Raw genomic sequence first — 23,909 nt, forward strand, 5'->3', positions numbered from 1 at the left:
GGGCGCCTTCACCTCTCACACACAATGCCACCGTGAACATTTGGTATTTACACCTCTGTGGGCCTTTCCTTTGAAATGTCCTGACATCGGTTTTGTCGGGGTACTTGATTTCAGCCAGTATCACCAGACTGCACTCTGAGAGGTCTGTCCCTATTTAACGTCTGGTTAACTTCTGAGTACTGGTGTCCCTACCTTTACGCATCCTTGCCAATACTTGCTGTTTTCCATGTGCAACTTAGTAGAAAGAGTTAAAACAAACAAACAAACAAACAAATTAAAAAAACAGCTATCTGGTCAACCTCCAGTTTGCCAGACTATCCTAGCACTTTGGATGCTTTCTTGTCATTTATTTCTATTCTTTTTTCTTTTTCCCCCTATTATTGGAAATAAATTCTTTTCTCATACAGCATATCTGATTATATAGTCTCCCCTCCCTCTCTTCCTCCCAGTTCCTCCCTCCCCCGCCTTCCAGATCCACTCCTTTTCTGTCTCTCATCAGAAAAGAACAGGCTTCAAAGAGAGAGCTTTGTTGTGATTTTAATTAGGTTATGCCAAAAAGAAATGAAGGAGGAGGGGGAGAAAAAGAAAGGGGGAAAGAAGAAGAAAAGGAAAGGAAGGAGGAAGAGTAGGAGAACATTTGCTGGACCAGAATTACTAGCAGAGTCCCTAATATAAAGAATTCAATAAATTATTCATGTATCCGCTTTTTCCCACTTAGGTAAATGCATATTGTTTCTTTAACACAAAAAAAAAGATTTAAGAAGAGTGTGTGTCCAGTGGGCCTTGATTTATGTTATTTATCCTTCGTGGTGGAGTCATCATTGCTAATGAACAATATCCTCTAGAAAATATCTATTCAGGGGCTCTATGTGGAGCGTACTGGGAAAAGAGGGGGAACCACTAACATCCCACCCATCTTCAGTAGTTCATTCCAACAGAAAAGAACACTGAAATTATAATGCGTTCCCCTGGCACTTATTTTTAGCCTTGGAATCATGCTTTGTTTTGGACGCAAGAGGCAGAGGCCCAGAGAGATGGCCTGTGTTTTCCTGACATATTCTGGAGAACTGAGGCCATGAAGCAAGGGCAGTGGGTATCAGGCTCCTTGAGAGGCCCCGTGGGAGGGCTGATGGCTGGTTTATTGTTGGGCGTGAGGGCAGTATGGTAGAAAGAAAGGATTCTTGGCTTATCTACTTATAAGCATCCCTCCTTTGCACATCCTCCCCCCAAAACATACCATTTGTCATGCCCATTGTAAATAAATTGTAAATAAAAAGTATTCTTCAGCTGGGGAGATAGTTCAGTGGTAAAGAGCACAGTTCTTGATCTTACAAGGGTAACTGGAGTTTGGTTCCCAGCACACACACACACACACACACACACACACACACACACACACACACCTCCAGTTGCAGGACATCTGACACCCTCTTCTGGCCTCAATAGGTAACCACACTCGCATGCACACAGCCACACATAGCCACGTGCACTTATGCATAATTAAAACGAAATACATATTTTTCAAAAAGGAAACCACAGTGAAACCGTATCTTCGCACGTTTTCCTCCCCAAAACTGACTCACTCTGGCAAAGCAGTTAAGCAGCCGTTTGTCGAAGTCGTCTGTCACTCGGCCCCCGTACTGTACTTCTCCGATCATGTACCGAACTGTGCTCCAGGATACACCCTGTGTTAGGAACAAGGTAGGGTTATCCACTGCCAAGGAGAACACTCGCTTACAGCCTGTCTCTATAGGAAAGTTCTGGAAAAGGGAATGCCGGTTAGGCAATTATCCCCGTTAGCATTAACGGTCCACCTGACGCAGGCTAGAAGCACCTGAGGAAAAAGTCTTTATTAGGTTGGTCTGTGGGGAATTTCTGTGAGGGGCCACTATAGGTGGAGCTGTCTCCTGCAGGTGTCCCTAGGCTGTGTAAGAAGGCCAGCGAAGCATGAGCCAGCAAGCAGTGGTGCACCACGGCTCCCGACTTCCCCTCGGCGACAGACAGTGACCGGGGAAGTGCGAGACAAACAAACTTTCCTCCCCTAAGTGGCTTCCAGTGAGTGTTTATCACAGCAGCCGAACGAACCTTGAACAGCATTGAAAATTAACTCTCTATCTTGCAGGAATAACTCACTGCCACGAGGCCGGAGCCGCTCCGGTTTGTTCACCAAAGAAAAATCTATGATATTAGGTGTTAAGGGGATACGCTGGCTATGGGTTATGTCAGAGAGGAAAGCAAGGCAGTATTTTTCTCTTCGTGATCGTAATCGCCTGTAACCCTCATCATAGCAGATGCCACCCTGTTACAGAGGGGAGGGGGGCTGGGCGGGTGATGCCTAGTGAGGAGGGAAGCAGAGGCGAGGAAGGGGAGGCGTTAATGTTCTCTCCTAGCAATAGATTTTTCCAGAACCAGTAAGAGAATGCACAGGAAAGTATTTATTCCCAAGGCTTTTCTACAATGCAATCCTGCACTGTCTCATTCTGTAAACTAAAACTGCTTAAAGTCGTTATTAATTTCTCAGCAATCCTACACTAGCAATGTAATTCTGCTATTCGTAGCTATTTTGAAGAAAACAATACATTCAGAGTAAAAGAAAAGTGAAGATGCTTACGGATGTTTGATTCTTATTATTTTAATTTACTTATTGGTTAAAACTTTTATTTTTCACCTTGGTTGCCTTTCAAAGCAACCGTTTTCAAGGCACCCATTATTTGTATATGCTGACATGATAAATAGGTGCAGAGTATGAACCCACACAATATAATTTTTCATCACACTGCCACAGTCTTAATTTACTATCCTTTTGTCATTTCAAGAGAAAATGATTGGTTCTAGACTTCTGTCCACCCCAGGTGAACATCCATCACGGCTCACCAGCACCACACTGCTACCACAGTGTCTATAGTGATGGACAGGAAGAGAGGGGCAGAATAAAAGTGGCCTGTCTCTATTAAGCCTGTACACTGTGTTTCCATAAGTGCTAATTCATCTAAGATGCTACAACGACTTTACGGAGGAGGAGACAGTTTCCAAGGACTTGCTTGTGGTCCTGGAAAAGGTAGATCTCCCTTCACGGCCTGTGAGAGGAGCGACAACCAGGCTTATACTCCACAGCTCTGTGACCTCAAGGAAGCCAGCCATCAGTTACATGGACATAATGGTAACTCCTATGTCAGCCTCATGATGGTGCAGCCAAAAATGATGCCCTGCCTACATAAACACCATGGAGATTAGTAGCCAATCTTGGAAGTGACCACTGGGGCTGAGGGGTGGCTCGGTGGTAGAGAAATTGTCTAGCATGGGCAAGGACATAAGTTCAATCCCCAATAATACAAAAAAAAAAGGTTTTTTAAATTGCTATTTATATGCTGAACTTAACAATTAAGAAAGTGAGCTAGGCTCTTGGGGCTCAGCATGTAAAACCACTTGGTACCCAGCCTGAAGGCCGGAGTCCCAACCGCAAGACCCACAAGCTAAACAGCGAAAACCAGTTCCTGAAAGTTCTCCTCTGGCCTCCAGATGTGTGCCATTGTGCATGAATGCCTGCACTCATACACAAACATCACATACACATGCGTGCATACATGCATGCACACGTGTGCACACACTAAACAAACAAATATGTGTAATAAATTAAAAGAAATGGCTTCACAGTTGGGGATGTGGTTCAGTGATAGATATGGCACTTATTGAGCACATGTGAAGCTTGGGTCACTAGCACCACACACACACACACACACACACACACACACACACACACCAGTAGAGGGGCTCAACTGTTACAAACACTTGATGCTCTTGCAGAAGATGAGGTTTGGTTCTCAGCCCACAGCTCAATCATCTGTAATTCCAGGTCCAGAGGATCTGATCCCCTCTCTTCTGGCTTCCAAGGGCACCATACACACATGGTACACTACACACACTCAGGTGTACACATAAGTAAATGCATACAGGAATCTCTTTTTAATGGTGAAAGAGGGGACTTAGGATCAGAAAAAAAAAGGCACTGCCTAATTGCCTAGCAGACCTCTCTTCTTCTCTTTTAAGGAAACTGGAGGAAGACCAAAGGAAGGCAAGCCTGACTGAGGTTGTCGCTCTTCTCGCGGGGCCCTGTGGTACCCAGGAGTGGCATTAGGGGCAGGATTGTATTTTGCTGCCCAGGGCCTCATTCTTAGACTGGCAGGCACCTTCTGGGGTGGGGGTGGGGGACAAAGTGTGAGTGTGTTGGTCAGGGGAGTGAGCAGAGTGAGCAGCCCAGCTGGTTAGAATGGCTGTCCCTCCAAAGGCAGTTCTTGGGGAGACCTCAGCTAGTTCACGCCACGTTATACGCTGTAGTGAAAAACAACAAAACCCGCCCCCCCCCACCCCGGCCATCCCACTCACCTTTTTAATATCGCACTCATCAAGGTGGTTCTGAATGAACTGAACGCTGGCCGAGAAGTCGGCAGAATTGAATTCATAGGGAATATTCCAGCCCAAGGGACCAAATTTCCGTCGCTCCTTAAAAACAGCAAAGGAAGTCAGTGTCAGCTGTGATTTAAACACTGTGTGTAGCTGGATCTTTGTCTGTGGAGCTGGAAAGTCACCCTTGGGGTCCTAGGGTGTGCGAGGCAAGTGTTGTACCACTGAACACTTGCCTCCTGACAATTCTTCTGTTATTTATTGGGAGTGCAATACAGTTAAATAAAAAAAATAAAAGCTTCACTGTTAAGGTAAGTTGACACTGTGTGAAAAGAACAGTATGGGGCCGGCCTGATGGCTCAGTAGGTAAAGGTGGTTGTCGACAAGCCTGATGGCCTGAGTTCCATTCTACTACAGCATTTGAACTTACCTGAGCATGTGTGTGTGTGTGTGTGTGTGTGTTCACAAGTGCACATACACGTGTGCTTTTTAAAATAAAAAATTTTAAATTAAAGAACAGTGCCTAGTTGGGTAAGGTGGTACAATCCAGTAATTTCAGCACTTGGGAGCCTAAAACAGGAGGATTGTGACTTTAGAGTCAGCCTGAGCTACATAGCATGACCCTGTCTCACAACAAAAGCAAACACAAACAGTACGTACAACTTGAGGTGTAATAAACACCGAATATTATTTAATAACTATAGCTAATGGCTTAAAGGTAAATTTCCGAAAAAAAAAATTGTCAAGTTGGAGCTATTGTTTAAGTCTAGTAGGTTGTCATGGTGACATAGCATATAATCTTAGTTGAAGGGAAGATGAGAAGTTCAAGGTCATCCTCAGCTACATAGTGAGTTCAAGGGAATCCTGGGCTATGTGAGATCTGTCTCCAACAAGCAAAACTTGTCTGGGTCTCCATTGACAACTCCTCAGGAAACTGCAGGAGAATCTTAACGAGTGCCTGTTGGCTCCATTGTTATTCTAAGTCAGCCTCCAAAGAGTTTGAGAGGCAAAAGTAAAGGCTGAAATCTTTCAAGCTGAAGAACTCAAGCATTTATGAGCATGGCTCCCTGCTACCTTCACCCTGTAATTTTTCCGTCTCCGGTTTTGAAAACCAAGAATTTCTGTTGTGCGCGCGACACACCTGTCTTTAAAACTCTCACACCACCTTCACACCACTGTCACCCTCTTACTGAGTAAGACCTGGAAGACACCTCGGAGGAGACTGTGGCTGTTCTGAGTTGCTAAATTGCCTGAGAATAATCAGACTGGACTCGGTTCAGGGGATGGAGCGGCTTTGATATTCTGGAGACTACTGCGTTTCTCTCTGCCTGTGTTCATGTGGATGTGGGTGCACGCATGGATCCGGAGGACAGCCTTGGGTACTGTCCCCGGAAAAGCTGGCTACCTCCTTCTAGATAGGTCTTACCTTGACCTGGAGATCACCAATTAGGCCAGACTGGCTAATTAGACTCGCTGACAGGCAAACCGCAGGGATCCCTTTGTCTCTGCCTCCCCAGTGCTGAGATTACATGTGCATGCCCCCATGCCTAGAATTTTAATGTGGGTCCTAGGAATCAAACTCAGATCTCCAAACTTGCAAAACAATTACCTCACTGGCTGAGCATCTCCACTCCCCGAGCCCTGGGGACCACTCTGAAAGCATATGAGTGGTAGCCCTCATAACTCCAAGCCCTGGAAACCCGGAAAGCCATACAGATGGGTCCAGCTTGCTACCAGCTGTCCCTGCCTGGCTCATGGGTATCTCTAAGGAGGGTCCTGTGTGTCCTCGAGAGCACGGACAGCAATTCTGCTTCTCTGAATACGCACTAGACCCGGTTTCTCTCCTGTGCCTTCTCCAACATGCAACGATATGCACATGTGCACACACACGTGCACATGCACACACATGCACATGCATATACGCATGCGCACGTCTTCACAAGCCATTTCTTCCTCTTCCTGTTGCTGTTCCAAGCCTCACTGACTTCACATCCCACCTTCTAAAGAGATCTATTAGCTAGGATATAAACTGTGGGCAAGTTACAGAAGAAATTCTGAAAGCCAGAAGGTTTTAATCACTGACCCTCGAGGCATGCTTTTAAAATATTAACGAAACCATTAGTTTTAATTGAGCTCCAGTTGTTCCGACCCTGGGAGATAAGGTGAAGGGCAGAAAACAAAACAGAACAAAAAATGTAAAGCCCTCTCAAAAATGAGCAGGTGCTTCCCTTACTTCTTGGGTTAGGTTGTCACATGTCAATGGGACTGTTGTCCCCATCACTTAACTAATTAGCTGAAGGAGGGACAACCAGCCCAGGGGGGAAAAAGGTTTCTACAAAGTAAAAAGAAGCTGCCAGCATAGAAAACAGACAACCTAGAGACTAGGGAAAGCTTTTGCCAGCTATCCTTAAGACAAGGGGTTACTATATAAAATATATAAAGAACTGCAAAAATTAAACACCAAAAAAAAATCATCCTTTAAGTTTATACATGCACTATTAAAAGAAACAGACAGATCTCAAAAGAAAAAACCAAGTGGCTAATGAGTATTTTAAATGTGTTCAACATCCCTAACTGCCAGTACAATACAAATTAAAACTACTTTGAAATTCCATCACCTCCTAGGCCAGAGTGGTGATTACCAAGAAAATAGACAGCAAATGCTAGTGTGAGTGCAAATTAGTGAAGCCATTATAGAAACCAGTATAGGATGGGAGTCCTTAAAAAAGTAAAAGTAGAAATACCATCTGACCCATCTGAGCATCACCTGAAGGACTCTGTACCCTACCACGGAGATCCTGCACGTGCAGGCTTACTGCTGCTCTCCTCATAATAGCCAGTAAATGGAGCCAGCATAGATGCCCATCAGCAGATGCCTGGATAATGGCAGCATACAAAAAACTGAATTTTATTCAGCCTTCAGGAAGAAAGAAAATCATGAGGGATTCAGGGAAACAAGTGCACCTGGGGAGTTTACTATTAAGTTACATATCGTAGGTCCGGAAAAACAAATACCACATGCTCTCGCTTGTGAATATGTACAGATGTAGCTTTTGTTCTATGGGGTGTTTGGTTGGTTGGCTGGTTGGTTTTTGGTTTTTCGAGGCAGGGTTTCTCTGCATAGCCTTGACTGTGCAGGACTCGCTCTGTAGAGCAGGCTGGTCTTGAACTCAAAGAGATCTGCCTGCCTGCCTGCCTCTGCCTCTTCAAGCGTTGAGATTACAGGCGTGTGCCACCATGCCCAACTTGTTTTATGTCTGTGTGTTTGTGCGTGTGCCACCATGCCCAACTTGTTTTATGTCTGTGTGTTTGTGCGTGTGCATGTGCGTGTGTGTGTGTGTGTGTGTGTGTGTGTGTGTGTGTATGTGTGTGTGATTTAAGGGCATGTGGGTGTATACATAGGCTATGAAACTCAAAAGGAGATACAAGAGGGCATAAGGAGGTGCTGAGGACTGAGATGGGGAAGGACAGGAGTCGTATGGCAGGAAAGCAAACGCGAGGCTACTGGGGGATACTTATAGCAAGCAGCAATCAGAGGAAGCCCCCCCCCATGGGCACACCCATAGGCCAATCTGATGAAGACAACTCTTCCATTGAGGTTTCCTCGCCCCAGGTGGGTCAAGTTGACAGCAAACCTAACCAGGATAGGTGGTGTATGTATCTTCTTGCCTCGTGTTGGGAATATTTGGTCCTTTAACCAGATTTGGAAGCTTGGCAGTGAAGGACAGGTCTTCCATCTCTGTCTTCGTTTGGCGGAAAGACTTGCAGTTGTCTAAGCCACACTGGTCAACGCGCTACCCTCCCACCCTCAGTGAGGTCAAGTGAGAGTTGTGGAATTCTGGAGTAGATCTGGGAGACTTTGAGGTGAGCCTCTCCCACATTATTCTGGCAGCCAGGGTGGGACGGAGCCTTTCGGATATCCACATGAAAATAGTTGCTGTGGTTTCTTCTGCCGTGTAATCTTCAAACAGCAGAGCGTAAGTCACTTAGTGAAATGGAAATATTAGCCTTTTTTTTTTTTTTGGAAAAAAAAAGATCAAAATCTACAGTGAGTTTTACCTAAGTGTTTGGCTGAATTTTTTAAATTTAAGGTTCAATTATACAGCGGGCTGAATGAGACGTAATTCTTCCTTTGCAATTACTGGAGATACTCGAACTGGCTCCATGGAAACACTTCCATTTATATGCACAGAACGATGGCCACTCAGCTGTTCCTTAAAATGAGCGCTTCGAAAATTGCCCCAGTGCTGAAACTTGCCTCGTATCATGTCACTCTTTATCCATTTTCATTTAAAGTATTCTCTTTCTAAGTTGGCTGACAGAAGTCAAAAGACAGAGGAGTTCATCTTGGGGAAAAGACAAAAATCTTGGTGGATGCTTTTTTTTTTCTTTCACGTGATTCACTTCCAGTTCTTGGGTCCATCTGTTTGCATATCCAACCGCCCATGGATCCCTCTAGATGACAATAAAGGAAAAGAAGAATTGGGCCCAGAGAGGTGGCTCAGCAGATAAACATGCTCTCGCAAGCCTTGGTGGTCTAAATTGATGCCTGAGAACCTCACAGTGGAAGGAGGGAACGGGCTCCCCAAAGCTGTTCCCTGACCACATGCGAGACATGTCACGTGCCTCCCCCCCAATCAATAAACAAAAATGTAATTAAAAAGCATCAAAGACCAAGTTACCACAAGAGCCTGGGAGCTCTTTTGGAATCCAGGATGTGGAGATTTTAAGGCCATTTAGAATAGTGCATCTCTTCAGTGCAATTAGGATTCTGCAAGCCCTGGGATAAAGTCGTATTAGTACAAGAGAAAAACATTATCGAGTACATGCGTTTTCAAGAAGTTTTTGTCTGGCCGAGAAAATCAGACACAGAAACAAGGACAGTGTGAAAGCAAATGCAATTAGCCGCTGAAATTTACCAGGAAGACAAGCCAGAAAAACAAAAACAAAAAGAAAAACAAAACCAAGACACCTGACCCAAGGCTTCTAGCTCACAGTGAAAATGAGGCTGGTCTGTTAAAACAGACAAAAAGCCGGCAGGTTTGGTGAAGGCGTGGAGAAAATACAGAAGCGCAAAGTCTGTGTTGAGGACAGCAGGCAGAGGAGCCTACTGCAGTAGAGGGAGGGCTCCGGGAGCAGCAGGGACCCTGGGTTCACCTCCTTCAGGATGGGGTACAGACAGATTTGAGCACAAAACTCCATCTGCCCAAAGAGGTTGATAAGGAGGAATGTGATGGGTTTAGGGGGACCAGAGTGCACTCCGTACATCGTTTGAACAATCTGATTCCTCCCCGTCCCCCTCCTCGGTATATGTGTGCGCTCAGAAGTCACAGCTGGGTTGTCTTCCTGAATCGCGGTCAGCATTATTTTTAGAGACACGGCCTCTCGTTGAATCTGACGAGGCTAGAAGGGCTGGCCAGCACGCTCCAGAGACACGCCTGCCTCTGCTTCCCCTGCCAGCACTTGACAGGTGTTCAGGGGATCTAAACGCAGGTCTGCAAGCTTCTATTGCACACATTTTACAGAGTTTCGCACACCCCACGCCCCATCCCTGCCCCTGCGAGATATACACAGAACAGAACCACCTATGATATACGGAAATGCTCTGAGACCCGTGGTGAGAAAGTGCTCACTGGAGTCACTTAAATGGTGCCGAGGCTCATCCCGATTTTACACAAGGCTCGGTGTAGTTCACTGGCTGTAGTTAACGACCAGACTCAGTAAGATGGCGCGAAATGAAGTGTGCACTGAAATGAAAGATACAACCTGCACTAGGCGATTTGGGGTCAGAACCAGTAGGAGACGGGATGACAGGGGAATGTGGAAGAGAAACTCATATCGTGTTACTGCAGCCATTTCAGTAAGGGTCTCATAAGCATGCTTGCCAAAGCAGGGACTTGTGCGTGCGCTATTAGGTTAGAAAAGGGGTGTTTTGTCAAGACTTCAACTAGGCAGAAAAAAAAAGCACAGAGGAACTGAACACTTCCCCGAATGAAAACATATTGATGATGGTATTTCCAGGGCCCTGGTGATATGACTGTGTTTATTAAATTACTTTAAGGGCTGTGATAAAAAAAAAAAGTCCACATTCACAACTACTGCTGCAAGACTCTAGAGATCCCAGAATCCTTCAGGGGCTTGTTATCCTGGGCCAAGAACAGACTGACTTTAGCAAAGAGACAGTAAAAACTCTGCATAAACCACTAGACGTGTCTCAAGTGTTAGAAACCCTGTGGGCAAACCACAGGGCTGAGGAGAGGGATTCTCAGACTCCTCCCTTAAATGCAGTGGCTGTTTGTCACCGTCTTTCTCAATTTTTGTTGTATGTAGAAACCATATTGGAAATTCTTAAAACGAGAATTTAGTCTTCACATCTCCCATTCCTGACCCCATCTACCCCCAACCCTGGTCCATGACTAACTTCACTCTCCTATTCCCTTAATCTGTCATTTTCCCAGAGGCTAACTTGACTAGTCTGGCCAGCCTCAAGGCACTGGCTGAGGACCATTGCTTAGGGGATCTGTCCTACCTAACTCCTTGTTCAAAAGCAACACAAATTGCCACCAATAAGGGAAGGCAGAAGGGGAAATCGCTGGACATTTTATTGATCTTATTTCTATAGCTGTTGGGAGAGTAAAAAATGCAAGTGCTGGGTTTCAGGGTCAAGACTTTGTAGAAAATGTGTTGACAAAATCTCAAAGGGTAAAGATAAAAGCAGGCTTGCTGCATCCCCCAGCAATGATGCTGCACTGAAATAGAACAGTGAATCCAAGAGAGCATCTTCTCTCCTGGGTTCTGTTCAGCGTAGTGGTACCTGATCGAGCCTGGGTTCCTAAGAATGAAAGGTTCCCACAGGAAACAAAGGCAGAAGTAACTAAGGCAGCGACAGTTGGAGTAGCTCCTGTAGCAGAAACTTCTGCCATCAGAGGCTGCAACCTACATGTAGCGAGGATTTTGGCTTCTTTAAAAACATAGAAATGTTACGGGAATATGTTTTTGTTTTAATCGCAGGTGTGGGATATGAGCCAGCATCCAACTATGATTGTCTCATGCTCTGGCAGGGGTGGGATTTTGACACCTGCAGATAGTTAACATTTGGAATTCCTGGGACTCTTCAGAGGGTATATAAATGCAAGAGCCCTGAGAGAGGCGGTGGCTGCTGTTGCCCCTGCTGCTGCCCCTGCTACTGTTGCTGTTTGCTGGATTGCTGGTTGCTGGTTGGAGATATCCTGATGACTAACATCAACCTTGCCCCCAAAGAACTCAACACCCCTAATCAGTAGGAAATAGCCTAATGATAACGACACCCCCTTTCCCTCTAACCTTCTTTCTCTCCTACCCAGTGTTGGGGGATTGGAAGAAATAGAGGTGGTGTAGGGAAGTAGGAAAAAGAACCAATAAAGTAGCCAAAAAAAATTAAATATATATATGGCTACTCCTATTCAACCTAAATGGTAACTTCCTAAAGAGATGGGGAGGGTTCAGAAACCTGTGTGGAATGAGCAGCACTATTTTAGAGTTGCCCTGTGCAGTATGCAAGCTCGCAAGGTAGTGGCTGAAGCATCCTCCTTCCATGGAGGAAACTTGATCCCACATCACTAAGGCAACAAGCCACACCCTCCAGCATGTTGCTGCACCTCCCGAACAGCCATGCCCACAAGCCTTTCTCCCAGCAGAGGAAGGATGACCCTTCAGTTCTCTACAACCGGTGTGGAGTCCACATCATGCACCATGCCCTTGAGCTGGGTGACAAATCATGATTCAGCAAGAGGAAAAAAAAAACATGTGGAGAGCAGGCAGGGGTTTGGTGAGCTCAGCCCCAGGTTGTTCATGCTTATGTGGGTGGACTGCCGTAGGCGCTCCTCTGCTCTACAGCTTGTAGTAATGGGGCACAAATCAATCAATCCCTTGTCATTTTGGTTAGCAAGGACAAGATCTGCAAGCTTCTTGTGGTTTGGGGATATACCTCCAAACCACAACACACAAACACACACACACACATGCACACACGCACACACGCACGCATGCACATGCTAAAAACACATGTAGGCCTTTTAAAGACAGGGTCTATCATTAAAACTGGAACCCACCAATTTGACTAGATTGATTGACCAGGGAGCTCAGAGATCCACCTGTCTCCTCCTCCCTTCCCTTTCACTCTCACCCCTCCCACCTCACTGGGCTGGGGTTGCCGACACATGTGGCCTTGCCCCGGTTTTTCACATGAGTTCTTCAAGGCTCAAACTCTGGTCTTCATGCTTGGGCGGCAGGTGCTTTACAGACTGACTTCTCAAAAAAAAAATCATTATGTCTCTGTCTCTCTCTTTTTCTCTCTCTCTGTCTTTGTCTCTCTGTCTCTCTCTCTATCTGCCTCCTCTCTCTCTCTCTCTCTCTCTCTCTCTCTCTCTCTCTCTCTCTGTGTGTGTGTGTGTGTGTGTGTGTGTGTGTGTGTGTGTGTACCATGGCATAGTTCTGAGGGCAGAGGGCAGAGGACAACTTTCAGGAGTAAGTTCTCTCCTTCTACCATATGTTCCAAGGACAGCACTCTGGGAGTCAGGTATAGTAGCAAGAGCTTTTACCTACTTGAGCCATCTTGACAGACCTTCAATCTTTTTATTATTATTATTATTATTATTATTATTATTATTATTATTATTATTATTATTATTATTATTATTATTATACTGACATACTACTATTAGCGCGTCCCAGCCCTGGAAGTAGATATATTGTTTTTCTATGTTTTACCCTAAACATGCATCTTGTTTACTGCAAGCACAGTTTGGCTCCTGACTGGATCATGGGCTTTGGGCTCTTTCGTCCAGCTCCCAGATAATGTCCACATTCTCTAGCCAACACATGTTGGCACATTGACTATATGGAAAAATCCCTCCCCACAGCAACTCTCCAGGGTGAGCTCAGCGGAAGAGTTGAGTCACTGTGACTGGGAACAGTCAGAAAATATTGTTATCTGTGAATAGGGGATCAAATAACAGGGTCATAGCAGTCTTTGAACTGGAGCGTGATACAGGGGAACAATCCTCAGATAAGAGGCGTGAAATTGGTCTCTGGAAAGCTGTAATTTACAATCCAAAAGCCACAGAGGAATTTAGTAAAAGCAGCTACTCACAAAGCATGCAAGCCAATGCGCACTCTCCCGGAGGCAAGAGACAGAAGAACACCCACAGCCCTCCCTGGTAGCTACAAAGGACCCAATGTGGTGCTACGGACAGTGAGCCAGGGGACAGTAGCAAGTCCTGGGGGAAACTATGCATTCCCCTGTTCCTGGAGAGATATGAAGGGATGTCCATACCCCATATGGGCACAGCTGAGACCACACCTGCCAGGACATGGCCAAGGGCTCATGTTGTCTTTCTCCCAAGCTCCAGGAAGGAGGACACAGGAAGAAGCCCCTTCGCGCCCTTGTGAAACCCAAGAATTCCTTTTGTGAATTAAGGGCATGACATTTCCCAGTATTGAGCCACACATAAAAAAACAGAGTTAAGTTTCTTAGTAACCCTAAAACAGTTAAATCACAACATAAGCGATCAATAATTAAAATAAGTAATTAGTAACAATTAACATAACTAATTAGCATGTGAAAACTGTCACCACAACCTGGCAGAGGTGGGGAACTCTGGTTACCCCTCCCCATGTCAACTACTGAGGATTAGGGACAGGCCAGCCCAGATCTACCATGGATGACACAGACTAAGATTCAATCGTCTCTTTGTGTGTGTGTGTGTGTGTGTGTGTGTGTGTGTGTGTGTGTGTGTGTGTACATAAAAGCCGGAAGACAACCCTTGGAGGTTGATACTTAGGCCCTGTCTCCTGTCTACCCTTTTATATTTTTTATTTTATGTGCATTGATGTTTTGCCTGCATGTATGTCTGTGTGAGGGTGTCAGATTTTGGAGTTACAGACAGTTGTGAGCTGCCATGGGGGTGCTGGGAACTGAACCCAGGTCCTTTAGAAGAGCAGTCAGTGCTCTCAACCGCTGAGCCATCTTTCCAGCCCCTCTTTCTCTTTTAAAAGACAGAGTCTCTAACTGGCCTGGAACTCATCACGTAGTCTAGTTGGCCAGTGACTAACAAGGATCTGCCTGCCTCTGCCTCCCAGCACTGAGATTACAAGTATATGCCACCATGTCAGTGTCCTACACGCAGGTTCTGGGGGTGAACTCTGTTCCTTAGGCTTGCACAGCAGGCACTGTATTCATGGAGCCACCTCCTCCTGGCCCCCCACCCCACCCCCGAGGGCAATTGCCTCCTTTTGAAATTGGGTGCAACCCTACCTTGAAAAGCAGTGGCTGTCACTATCTGAGGGGGTGTGGATAACATTGTTGGCCAACCCAGGCACTTCCAAGTCCAAGGTTGGCTCTTAATATTCTGTTTGTTCACTATACAAATATTTACTGCACTCAGCTTTATGGTTTAAAAGTAGGAACCCCTCCTCCCCCGCTGCCCCACAGGCTCATGTGTTGAAAGCAGTGCCATTTTTAGAGGTGGTAGAAACTCTGGGAATATAGGATTTAGGGGTAGTTGGCCCATGACAGCATTCTGTCTCCATTTCTGTTTCATGGCCACCACAGGGTGATTAAGCTCTGCTCCTGTGTCTTCCCGTGTCTTGACGCCAAACGTTAGAACCATCTGTGACTTGACCATTTGCAACGTGAGCCAAAGTAAACGCCTCCCCCTAAACTGTTTCCCTCAGGTATTTCTCACAGTAAGGGAAAAAAATGACTACAGCACTGTGAATGTGCCCGAATGTGCCCTCGCAGCGCAGTGACCATGGGAAGTGAGTCGGCAGGATCAAAAGCAAGGCCTCTGTACCCAAGAAGGTCACATTTGCACAGTGGGGGCTACGGGTGAGATCTGAAACAAACACATACTAAGCCAGATGGGGTGAAATGCCAGGATGGAGGTGGGTGGGGTAGGTGGGTGGATGCCTCCCTTCCAGGAGCTCTCTCCCATGGCGGCTACGTCAGCTCACTGGCACCCCCTAGCGGTGAAGACTGGTTTCCAGGTTACCTGAACAGTGGAGTGCAGAAAGGCCACTGTGTACAACATGGGCTTCCACATGGGTAAGTTACTGATGTCTAGAAGGTCTTGGTTGATCCCAGCAAATGTCCTTTTCAGGCCTGCCCGGACGCCTTGGGGTGGCTCATTTGTGAACTTGAGAGAAGTCTGTTTTGAGAAGCAAACATTCGTGTTACTGTTATAAAGTACTGTGAAGAATGCAGTTGAAATCATGCGATGAGAGCTGAAAAGATGGCTCAGTGGTTAAGGACACTGGTGGCTCTTGTGGAGGACCCAGGTTCTGTTCCCAGTACCTACATGGCAGCTCACAGCTATCTGTGACTCCAATACCAAGGGATCTAGTGCCCTCTTCTGGCCTCTGAGGGCACCACATGCGTATGCTACACATCAATGCAATCAAACAACCATATACAAAAAAATAAATTAACTAATAATAATAATGAAATAATAGCCTGGAACAGTGGCACACACCTGTAATCGCAACACTCAGGAAGGCAGAGGCAGACAGATCTGTGAGAGTTCGAGGCCAGCCTGGTCTACAAAGCGAGTCTAGGGCAGCCAAGGCTATACAAAGAAACACTTGTCTCGGGGGGGGGGGGGGGAAGAAAGAAAGAAAGAAAAGAAAAGAAGAAAAAATAGCAGTGTGTTCGGTAATATTGTGCTTATGGCACAGAATATGTGGGCTGGAATTCAACAGAGAAAAAGCCAATTACATTGACCAGAGTGCAAACCCAATAAACTAATATGGACTTAGAACTTTCTTATGGAAATAACAAGCCTGATGACTACAGCTAATTAATACACCCTGTCCTGTTGCCCCATTTAAAGGTGCGCGATGCTTGTTTACTCTTCGGGAGGCCTAGCATATGCCACAGCACACACGTGGAGCTTAGTTAGAGTCTGTTCTTTCCTTCTGCCCTTTGGCCTCTGAAGAGCAAACTGGGGTTGTCGGCTCGGTGGCAAGCACTTCTACCTCGAGAGACATCTTGCCCTTCCTCCCCACCCGCCCCTCAGCCGCTGTCGGTTGTGACTCGTGCCGTGGTCTGGGGTGGCTCCCAGTGACACACCTGGAGTAACGTGATTGGAAACCGGTCGTGGGGCTCGGTGGTGATCCACACGCGGAAAGAGTCCTCCACGGTTTCCGTGATCATTAACGTCTCGAGTAATTCCTCCATGAATTCTAGACCAAGGTGGCAATTTTGCAGTAATACCCAGCCACCCTGTGTCAAAAAAAAAAAAAAAAAAAAAAAAGAGTCCATATTTATTTCTTATATCTTGTGATTATTTTACCAAAATAAAATGAATCATTTCAGAAATAAGCTTGCTTACAGCACGATTGCTTTATTTTGAGTCTATGTTTAGTAATTAAAACAAACAAACAAACAAACCTATATGTCAACACCATCATCTATTCCTGGCCTAATCTGGTGACTTGCGGCCAACTGACTAATGAATAACATTGCCTTCTGGACCGCCTGACTCCTCAGAGACTAGAAATGAAAACTTGAGTGTGTGTGCCATCTAATGGCAAGGTTGGTAACTTGCACAGGTACGTCAGAATCCATTTGGCCGCAAACCAAGAAGAAAATGCTTGTCCTCTTCTTAAAGTCAGAGGTCATGCATGTGGTGGCTTCTGCTAGCCAAGTTCTAAATTACATTGTCATTGCTTTTCCCAGGGGCTCCTGAAAACATGATTTATTAAGCTCCATCTCAATGGTTAAGCAGAGCACTTTTTAACACTAAGCCAGATGCCATCACTACTCTACAAAGACAAGAGTTGTTCACTTATTTGAGTCGGTGCCTCACTCTATAGTTCAGGCTGGCCTTGAACTCACTGTGTAGCCTAGGCTAGTCTTGAACTCTCAAGCCTCTTTCTTCTGACCACTAGTACTAAAATTATAGGTTTGCATCACCGTGCCCAGTAAGTCAACATTTTAATATTTTGATCTAACTATAGTAGACTAGATAACTATATCCACAAACTGTTAAACATGTAAATACATAGTAAATACATGAGGGTTAGTTAAACCGTGCCTTCCACCAGAAGAAAAAAATCAGAGCTGGGCTTGCTTGAGTGGCAAAGAGGATGCACTGGGCCTTTACTGTGGCCCAATATATAGATATCTCCTCTATGTAGGAGAAGATGGAATTCAGTATCGTGGACCTGGCACTTTCTGCTCCCTTACTCGACATTCAGGAACATCAGATGCATTTGAAATCTGGGGTTTCTCAAGGTCACAATACAGCCATACTTGTATTTGTTTGTTTGTTTTCTGATAATGCCATTAGAATACATTGTGAGAAACAGACGTGGAAGTTACAAAAACCATCATTCCAAAGAAGATTAAGGTGAATATTGTATTTAAAGTAAGTTTCTTACTCACTGAAACTAAAAAAAAAAAAAAAAAAAAAAGATCACTTTTGCCCAAAGTAGAACAGACAAATCACCCAAGAGACTGGGAGATCTGATTCAAGTAGAAATAACTGCACATCATTCCTTGATATATAAATTAAATATAATTTATTATTGAATTTAATTAGGTGATAAAGATTAAGGCTTTGGGCACTTGAAAATTAATGACCAGCTTGAAATTTTGATGACCTAAGTAGAGCTTTGGACCATTAACCCTCACTGGTCATTAATTCCCAGAGAAAAGGCATGACAAAGTCGCCACAGTCATGATGAGATCAAACACTTAAAAACAAACCAAGATTTTTATTTTACTTTCATAAATTATGCCCTTTCTTATTAGAGCTGAGATGGCTATCTACAAAGCATTTTTAGAAACTTAACGATCTGTGTATTTATTAGGCACAACGCCAACTGCTTCTCAACATTCCACTTCAATAAAAATCGTCATCAATATTTAAACAGAAAGTCCTCAACTATTCTTATTTGCCCAAAATGATCCATTAACGAAAAATGAAAACCCGCCTTTAACTGAAAATTGAAATTTAACTGCCCTGATTTGTCCCTTATATGAATATTGATCATGGAATTCCAAGACGGCTGGAGCTGTAACCTTAGGAACCAGATGTTGTCCCTTCTAGATTGTAAACAGATAGATGGATTGATGGATAGATACAGAAAAACAAATGTGGACCATAAGAAACAGCAAGCTTTCTATGGGGTTAAAAGGAGGAAACTGCTTTGAGATGTAAGGTTCACAGATGACCAATGGTTTGGCTGTGCATCAACAGGAATGGAAAATGAGCATCAGAGGGAGGATGCTTCCAATCACTGTGGCCTTCCAAGGTAGACCAGATGGATGGAACTGTAGAGCTTTGGTGGCAATGCTGTCAGGCCTTGGTTGCGTACCTGTTGCATGGACATTTGAATCAGCTTGCGAGCATGCACTTCTTGCCCTTGTCCCATTGAGATAGTTCTACATTCTGTAACACACAAAAAAATCACAACAACAAATTGTAAATATTACTACTATCTCCCTCCCTCCTTTCCTTTAAGAAGGAGCCTTCACTACTCAAATAGACCTGACTTTCCATAGTGTTGGCCAGAAAATGTATGGCACAGAGAAATGGAGACACCAAAAACAGGAGGATGAGATATGAGAGCAAAAGACACAGGTTGGACTTCAAAAGATACATGCACACATATGTGCGTGCATGTATGCATACGTGTGTGTGTGTGTGTGTGTGTGTGTGTGTGTGTGTGTGTGTGTGTAATTTGGGGCTTTTCATTTTGCTCTATTGATTTGTTTACTTGCTTTTAGCCAGTCCCACACTGATTAAATTATTGTCATTTGATAAAGCTTTAAAAATTTAGGAGTGTTCCTTTCCAATTATTGGGTTATTTTTTTTCTTTTCAAGCTTTTGTAGCTGTTTTCGTTCATCTATACCTCTGATGATCTAATATCTTCCTAGGATCCAATTAAGGAAAAATTATGTTTGAATTTGAATTAGACTTACATTCAATTTATAGACTAATCTATGAAATATTGACACCTTTACAATATTGAATTGTTATGCTGGGGATCGGCTTTAACTCTATTTATTTCAATTAACTTTCTATGTCACTGAGAAGGTTTTATATTTTTCTTCAAATGGGTTATTTTTTAAAATGACCCGTTTCGTTTTTATTGCAAAGTTAATGGAGTTTTTACATTTTGTTTTTACAAGGAAGCACAATTGATTTTTTAAAAAAATATATATATACTGTGAGTTGCCATCTTGCTGAACTGTTCTATTAAGTAGGATATTTCCAGTTGATTCATTTGCGGTTTTTAAGCTAGACAGTTACATTGTCTGAGAATAGTGGTGGCATTTTTGGCCCCTCCCTTTCAGTAGTTACATCTTTTATTTATGATTCTCACAATACGTTAGCCGTACCTTCCTCGGAGATGCTTCATCACCTCGGCAGTAGGCGGACATCTTTGTCTTGAGTCTGACTACAGTGGGTTATGTCTCAGTTGCTCACCAGCGAGTCTGGTGCTGACACCTGCCGCTTACATTTATCACTTCATAGGGTACTTAGCAAAGTCAAATATGGATGCTGAACTTTTTTAATGCTTTTATTATTTTTAGTGTGTGTGTGCGTGTGTGTACCTGTGCGTGCGTGCGTGCGTGCGTGTGTGTGTGTGTGTGTGTGTGTGTGTGTGTGTGTGCACATACATACCATATCCTAAATGTGGAGGTCAGAGGACCACTTGTTGGAGTCTGTTCTCTCCGTCCACCTTTATGTGCGTTCCAGGGCTTGAACTTAGATCATCAGGCTTGGCAGCAGACGCCTTTGCCAGCTGACCTCTCTCACCGACCATAAAATGCTCCCCTAATCTTTTTGACATGAATGAATCAATTCTGCAAGTACAACCAGCTGTAGGGGCAATAGCAACAACAGCCAGCATTTCTGAGTATGTGGGGAGGACAGTGCAAGTCTGTCACTGTGGCCCCATCCTTGAGCCCACGGACTCCATCACCGCTGCCATGCTTAGGCATCATGGTTCCTTGCCCTGATTCCCCTCTCTGGGATAATTTTCCTTCTGTCTCTTATTGGTAATGTATAAATATATCTTCTATTTTAAATATATATATCAAAAATGGGGCCGGGCTGGAGAGATGACCCAGTGGTTAAGAGCCTTGGCTCTCAGCACCCATGTTAAGCAGTTCAAAACTGTCTGTAAGCCCAGCTCCAGGGAACTCAGCACCTCCTTCCAGCCTCTGGGTACCCACGTTCATGTGCACATACCTATACAGACACCCATGAACACATAATTAAAGATAATGTCTTAAAAGACAGCCATGCTGTCTTCAGGATCTGTGCAGCCGTGAACCTGTGACCCATCCTTTCTACAGTACGTGGCTACAGTTGTCGCACATCCTGTTGGGTTATGTTCACATCTGTCCTCTCCAGCTGTGTTCTATTTATCTGCAAGCCTCCGCCGCCTCGGAGCGCACGGCTCGTTACTAACTTGTTACGGAAGGGAAAGTGCGAGCAAACGAGTCCCCGGTCATCAGGCTTTACTGTAATGGTTCTAGTTTCTCAGTTTGTGACAAAATGCACTGCGGTGTCATCGTTTTATATAAACACGGCAGCAGCAGATGATTGCTCCTTATGCTATTGCTACCTGCTGTCCTCCAGTACAGCCATCTGCTGACAAGGTAATCTGCGGTAGAAATTTTATATAGAGATATAGATACAGATAGGTATGATTCGCCCGTCTGTGCAGTGACATCTGTGTCTCAGGCAAATAGATGGAAAAGCAGGGGTGGGGGGGGGGACATAATTTTTAAATGTAGCTTTATCTCGCACACAACTTTCTTTTTCTCTTTCTTTTTAGACAGGGTCTCTCACTATAGAACCCTGGCTGGGCTGAGCCTCACTATGCAGACTAAGACGGCCTTGGATTCACAGAGCTCTGCCTGCCTCTACCTCCTGAATGCCAAGTTAAAGGCGCATGCCAGCAAGCCCAGACTCAGAGACTTTTCTAAGTAACCCTACCCCCGCTGCCCATGAAAGGCGACACTCAGCACAAACAGACGTGTTGCTAAATTTCACAGACAGATGGTCGGTCATACCCAGCTTTAGCTTTTTGGCCAATGCGTCAATCTGGATGGTGGGGTCGGAGCCCATGGACAGGAAACAAATCAGAGGCGTGTGTGAATCGCTTTCTTCCCACGTCTTCTCCAGATTCAGGATGACTGGCTCCGTGTACTTCTCCTCCAGAGAGTCCGCAATATACTTTCTTGCTTGGAAAACCGTGCGGTCCGGGCACCACGATCTTGAAATGAATATAAATTAGAGGAAGTAAATTCAACATGCGCCCCGCCCTCGCCCTGTCTGTCTAATTCTGAGTGTGCAAAGGTCACAACTTTAATTAACAAAGGGACAGCAAGCGAATCCTCCCTTCCATGGGGCTGCGTGAGAGGGATGGCAAACTCCACGATCCTTGGATGAGCACAGATTTAATCGTGTACGGTTTGGGTGCCAGGCACTGGCATGGAGCAGTATAGAATCAGTAAGGACAGAGTGCCCTCTGGCAGCCTCAGCCCATGGCCTCCGCCAACCTACCACAGACACTGAAGCTCTGCCATCTTCGGAGAGGGGCTGGGTGTGCCAACGAGACCAGAAACAAGCTATCAACGAGCATCTGTGTTCCAACCATTTGTGTGCCGCATGGCCTAACAGGTTCAACACACACAGACACATCCAGAAAATAAACGCCAAGGCAGTTGATCGATTAGATGGGAGACGTGCTGTCTCTCAAGCAAGTTCTCACTTCCCAGCTAATGACACTGCTTGTGTGACCTGAGTCCAATTTTAAAACGACAGGTAAAGGATGACTGTGCTTATGCCAGTGAAAACAAGGAAGTCTTTCATATTCTACTGACCAAGAGGTCACCACTGGGCCCACTGCCATCACTCTCCTGGGCTACAAGAGCCAGCGAGCAGCACGCCCAGTGGCACACTCAGGTGTGCTGTGTTACGAAACAGGGAAACTGCTCTCACTCACCCACCTCTTCTTGTTGTCCATGTAACACAGATTCTTTCTTAACGTCAATTTAAAACCTATGTCTCCACTTTAATGACCTAAAGAGTAGCTGCACATTTCAACAGGGCGGCATTCCTACTCGCCCCCTCAAATTAAACCGAGTTTTAGTTTCTGAACCAATTTCTTGCAAAGGCTGTCTTAAAATTTTATTTGTGTGTGTGCGCGCGTGTGCGTGTATGTATATTTATATATTTGTACAAACATGCACTTTATGCACATGCTGCAGCAAGAGTGTGGTGATCAGAGAATAACTTGCTAACGTCGCTTCTCCCCTTCCACAGCGTAGGTTCCAGGGAGCAAACTCAGGTGGTCAAGTTTGGCAGCAAGTACCTTTACCCATGGAACCATCTCAACAGCCCAAATTCCATTTTTTTTTTAAACGGAGGTAAATTCAATAGTAAATGATTCACACAATACCAGGTGGATAAAGAAGACATAGGGGGCTTGAGAGATGGCTCAGCAGTTAAGAGCACTGTCTGCTCTTCCAGAGGTCTTAAGTTCAATTCCTAGCAAGCACATGGTGGCTCACAACCATCTGTAATGTGATCTAATGCCTTCTTCTGGCCTACAGGTGTACATGCAGATAGAGCACTCATATACAATAAATAAAAATATTTTTAAAAAAGAAGAAGAAGACATAAAAACCTATCTTCTCTCGTGTTTCCGCTAAAAGCGCTACTGTTAATGTGTTGTCCATCTAGACTTCCTTCCTGCTGACATTTACTGTCAAAGAACTGGAGGGCTGCTTCCCTAAACAACACACGTTAACAGTGGGGACACAATGCTGACGCTGACAGGCCTGTGATGAGGTGCAGTGAGCGATGCTGTCAGTCTGTCCACCCTCCCCTTCCGTGCCCACCTGATGAGCAGCAGCTTGCGGCAGGTGTCCAGGGAGTCATTATATCCGTCAGGGATGATCTCTTCCTCCGGGGCGTCCTTATCGAACCAGTTTTTCCATCCCTTCTCATTCCGAGATATCTAAGCGGGATGGAGACAATATAATCAAGCTGCAAGACAGCGAGAGACTGGAATGCGCCAGACGCTCCAAAGGACCCAGGAGGAGCCTCTCTTGTGGGCTCTTAGCTTACACAGCTAAACAACCCACCACTGTCCGCAGTGACCTGAATAACATAGGCACAGCGTGACTGTTCCTTTCAAGGTTTTGTTCATTGCCATCCTGGGTGCTTCACAAAAGTTAGGATAATACCTCAGTGACACAAAATGGTTAGCAAGGGTGACAAGTAGATCAAGGCTTCTCAAATCGTGACGCTTACTGACACTTGGGGCTGGATAGGAAGCGTAGGGCTTTCCTGGGCACGAGCAGATGGACACTTGTGCCCCGCCCTAGGGTTAGCATAGTCAAACCATACACTCTCTAGACACTGAAATTTCACCCAGCAATCTCATGATAGGAGAAGGAAGGGCCGAGACCCTGGAAGCAGCCGGAGGAATGCCCCTCGTG

The 23,909-nt window shown here is 45.1% G+C and overlaps 1 protein-coding gene across 3 annotated transcripts in view; it reads right to left on the minus strand.

Moving 5' to 3' along the window:
• Positions 1 to 23,909, minus strand: part of DNAH8 (dynein axonemal heavy chain 8) — a 251,771-nt gene that overhangs the window by 42,258 nt on the left and 185,604 nt on the right. For all 3 annotated transcript variants that reach the window (XM_084754008.1, XM_084754009.1, XM_084754007.1), the window contains exons 83-89: positions 23,307 to 23,425; positions 21,474 to 21,676; positions 18,760 to 18,833; positions 16,508 to 16,660; positions 15,432 to 15,587; positions 4,384 to 4,500; positions 1,584 to 1,685 (exon numbers count right to left, since the gene is read on the minus strand). In XM_084754008.1, coding sequence (XP_084610134.1) covers positions 1,584 to 1,685; positions 4,384 to 4,500; positions 15,432 to 15,587; positions 16,508 to 16,660; positions 18,760 to 18,833; positions 21,474 to 21,676; positions 23,307 to 23,425 — 924 coding nt within the window. The remainder of the gene's footprint in view (positions 1 to 1,583; positions 1,686 to 4,383; positions 4,501 to 15,431; positions 15,588 to 16,507; positions 16,661 to 18,759; positions 18,834 to 21,473; positions 21,677 to 23,306; positions 23,426 to 23,909) is intronic.

This window comes from Acomys minous, assembly GCF_964271855.1.
Source record: "Acomys minous genome assembly, chromosome: 13".
Taxonomy (NCBI): domain Eukaryota; kingdom Metazoa; phylum Chordata; class Mammalia; order Rodentia; family Muridae; genus Acomys; species Acomys minous.